This window comes from Pteropus vampyrus, unplaced genomic scaffold (genome assembly GCF_000151845.1).
Source record: "Pteropus vampyrus isolate Shadow unplaced genomic scaffold, Pvam_2.0 Scaffold405, whole genome shotgun sequence".
Taxonomy (NCBI): domain Eukaryota; kingdom Metazoa; phylum Chordata; class Mammalia; order Chiroptera; family Pteropodidae; genus Pteropus; species Pteropus vampyrus.
The window spans coordinates 382580-384591 of NW_011889186.1; the positions used below are offsets into that span (position 1 = coordinate 382580).

Sequence of the window (2012 nt, forward strand, 5' to 3'; positions counted from 1 at the left end):
CACGGGACCTTCAACGTGTCTTCCCACATGGGCGCAGGGTCACAGCCTTCAGCCACTAACGCGGGTCCCCAGCCCTGGTTTTCACGCCTGCGAGTGAGGTGGTTGCAGCACCTGCTCGCAGGGGCTGGGTGCTGACCGGGAAGGCCCCCTGCCCCGAGCAAGCGCGACACTTACCCGGGGGTGACAGCCGGTGGGATGACGAGGATGGCCAGCAGCCGGGCCTGGTGCAGCGCCTCGGCCATGTGAGTGAGCATGTGGATGAGGCCCCTGTGAGGAGCGGAGGGTCAGGAGGCTCGGCTGAGATGACACTTCCTGCCCTGGAGGCACAGGGTGGCGTGGCCCGACAGCGCAGACGTGCACGTGCCAGGGCGGGTGGCGGGTTCCCCACCCCCACAGGATACACAGGGCCATACAGTACCCCAAGATATGCCCCAGCCCCAGGACAGCGGGGGCAGCTCCACCGACGAGGCCTTGTGCCGAGGGGGCCCAACCTGGCTCCCCAAGGAGCCAGCCTCGACTGCCCAGCCCCTGTGCAACGACCCTGGGCCTGGTAGACGCTGGAGACAGAGCTCTGTTTGCCTCAGGTACAGAAGGGGGTGCAGGGATGGGGTGTCCCGTCCTGGGACACACAGAATGAGAACCTGGGGGTGAGCACTGGGCATGCCCCTCCACACGAACCGAGACACTGGGGAGTGTCTCAGCAGGCCACCAGGTGGGGGACAAAGGAGGTGTCGTCATGGGCTCCTCTGGCCCCCGGAAGCAGGGGAGGTGGCAGTGTCTCAGTGGTTGGCAGCGTGCCCAGCACGAAGGAGACCAGCTTGGCTCCTGCCACGGCCTAGAAACCCGTCAGGACGCCCCAGCCCCGCAGGCAGCGGCTGGTACCAGCAGCCTGGCCCTGCACACAGCCGTGCTGCACGCGGCCGGGTTTCTGGATGGCCCCATGCCCCATGCGTCCACTCTGACCTGGCCCCCATGTCGCTGCGTGACCAGCCCTCTGCCCTGCCCTACAGCCCCTCAGGAGAGCGACGGTGAGTCTCCCCGCTCCAGCAGTGCAGGTCAGAGAAGCTGGGTGCCCGGACTCACACCAGCAGGGACGGCCAGGGCGAAGGCCACCCCCACCCCCACTCGGCTCCCCACTCGTGTGAATCTGCAAAGCACAGGTGAGGCCGAGGTGGGGCCAGGTCCGTGCAGACCACCGATGTGGCTCAAACCAGCAGGTGACTCGTGCACAAGGAGGTGGCTCTGGCTGTGAGCGGTCAAGCGTAACCCGAGGAGGCTGGCCCAGAGCTGTCACTGTCCACTGCACTCAGCACCTGTCAACGTCATGCCTTTCTGGCTCCTGGGAATTCCCTGGGGACTACGTCCTCGTGAGAAAGGAGGGATGGTCTTGTGCCCCTGGAGCAGCACCCACCTAGCCAGGTGTCTGTTGGGACAGAGTCCCAGGGGCCACTGCATGGTCACCTGTGTGCCGACACGGGGACTCCTTCACACTTTCAACTCAGCCTTCACTGTCTCTGTGCATCCTCTCCTGAAATCCAGCCTCAGGGACCTCCCAGGCGGGCCAGCGCCAAGCCCATGAGGCTGGGCAGCGAATTCTTTCCCCAGAGGACTCAGTGGCCGTCCACTTCAAGGGCCCCGCTGCACCTGCCCAGGATCTCCTGCTCGCGTCCGAGCCTGACTCCACCGCCCCGCGTGGGCTGCGTCCCCCCAGCGCGCCCTCTACCACCACGCGGGGGTCAGGACCGGCAGAGCGGCGAGGTCAGAGCCCTCCCGTCCTCCTCCAGCCTCTGCCAGGATGCTGGGGCCAGGAGGGGCCCGCGCCACCCACACCCACTCACATGTGCTTCTGGCTGAGCAGCTGGCTCCAGACCTCCACCACAAAGCCGTCAAAGTGCTGGTCCTGGAAGGGCCGGGCCAGGTGAGGAGGGTCCCATGACCCAGCAGTGACGAGTGGGCACCAGCCTCCTCCCCCGCCCAGTGAGGTCATGGTCTGAGGGGCATGCCGCAGGCAC

The 2012-nt window shown here is 66.6% G+C and overlaps 1 protein-coding gene across 1 annotated transcript in view; it reads right to left on the bottom strand.

The window, feature by feature from the left end:
- The window catches only part of CHID1 (chitinase domain containing 1), a 16656-nt gene that overhangs the window by 9690 nt on the left and 4954 nt on the right, over positions 1-2012 (bottom strand). The window contains exon 7 of the mRNA XM_011380818.2: positions 175-267. Within this exon, the coding sequence (XP_011379120.2) occupies positions 175-267 (93 nt within the window). The remainder of the gene's footprint in view (positions 1-174; positions 268-2012) is intronic.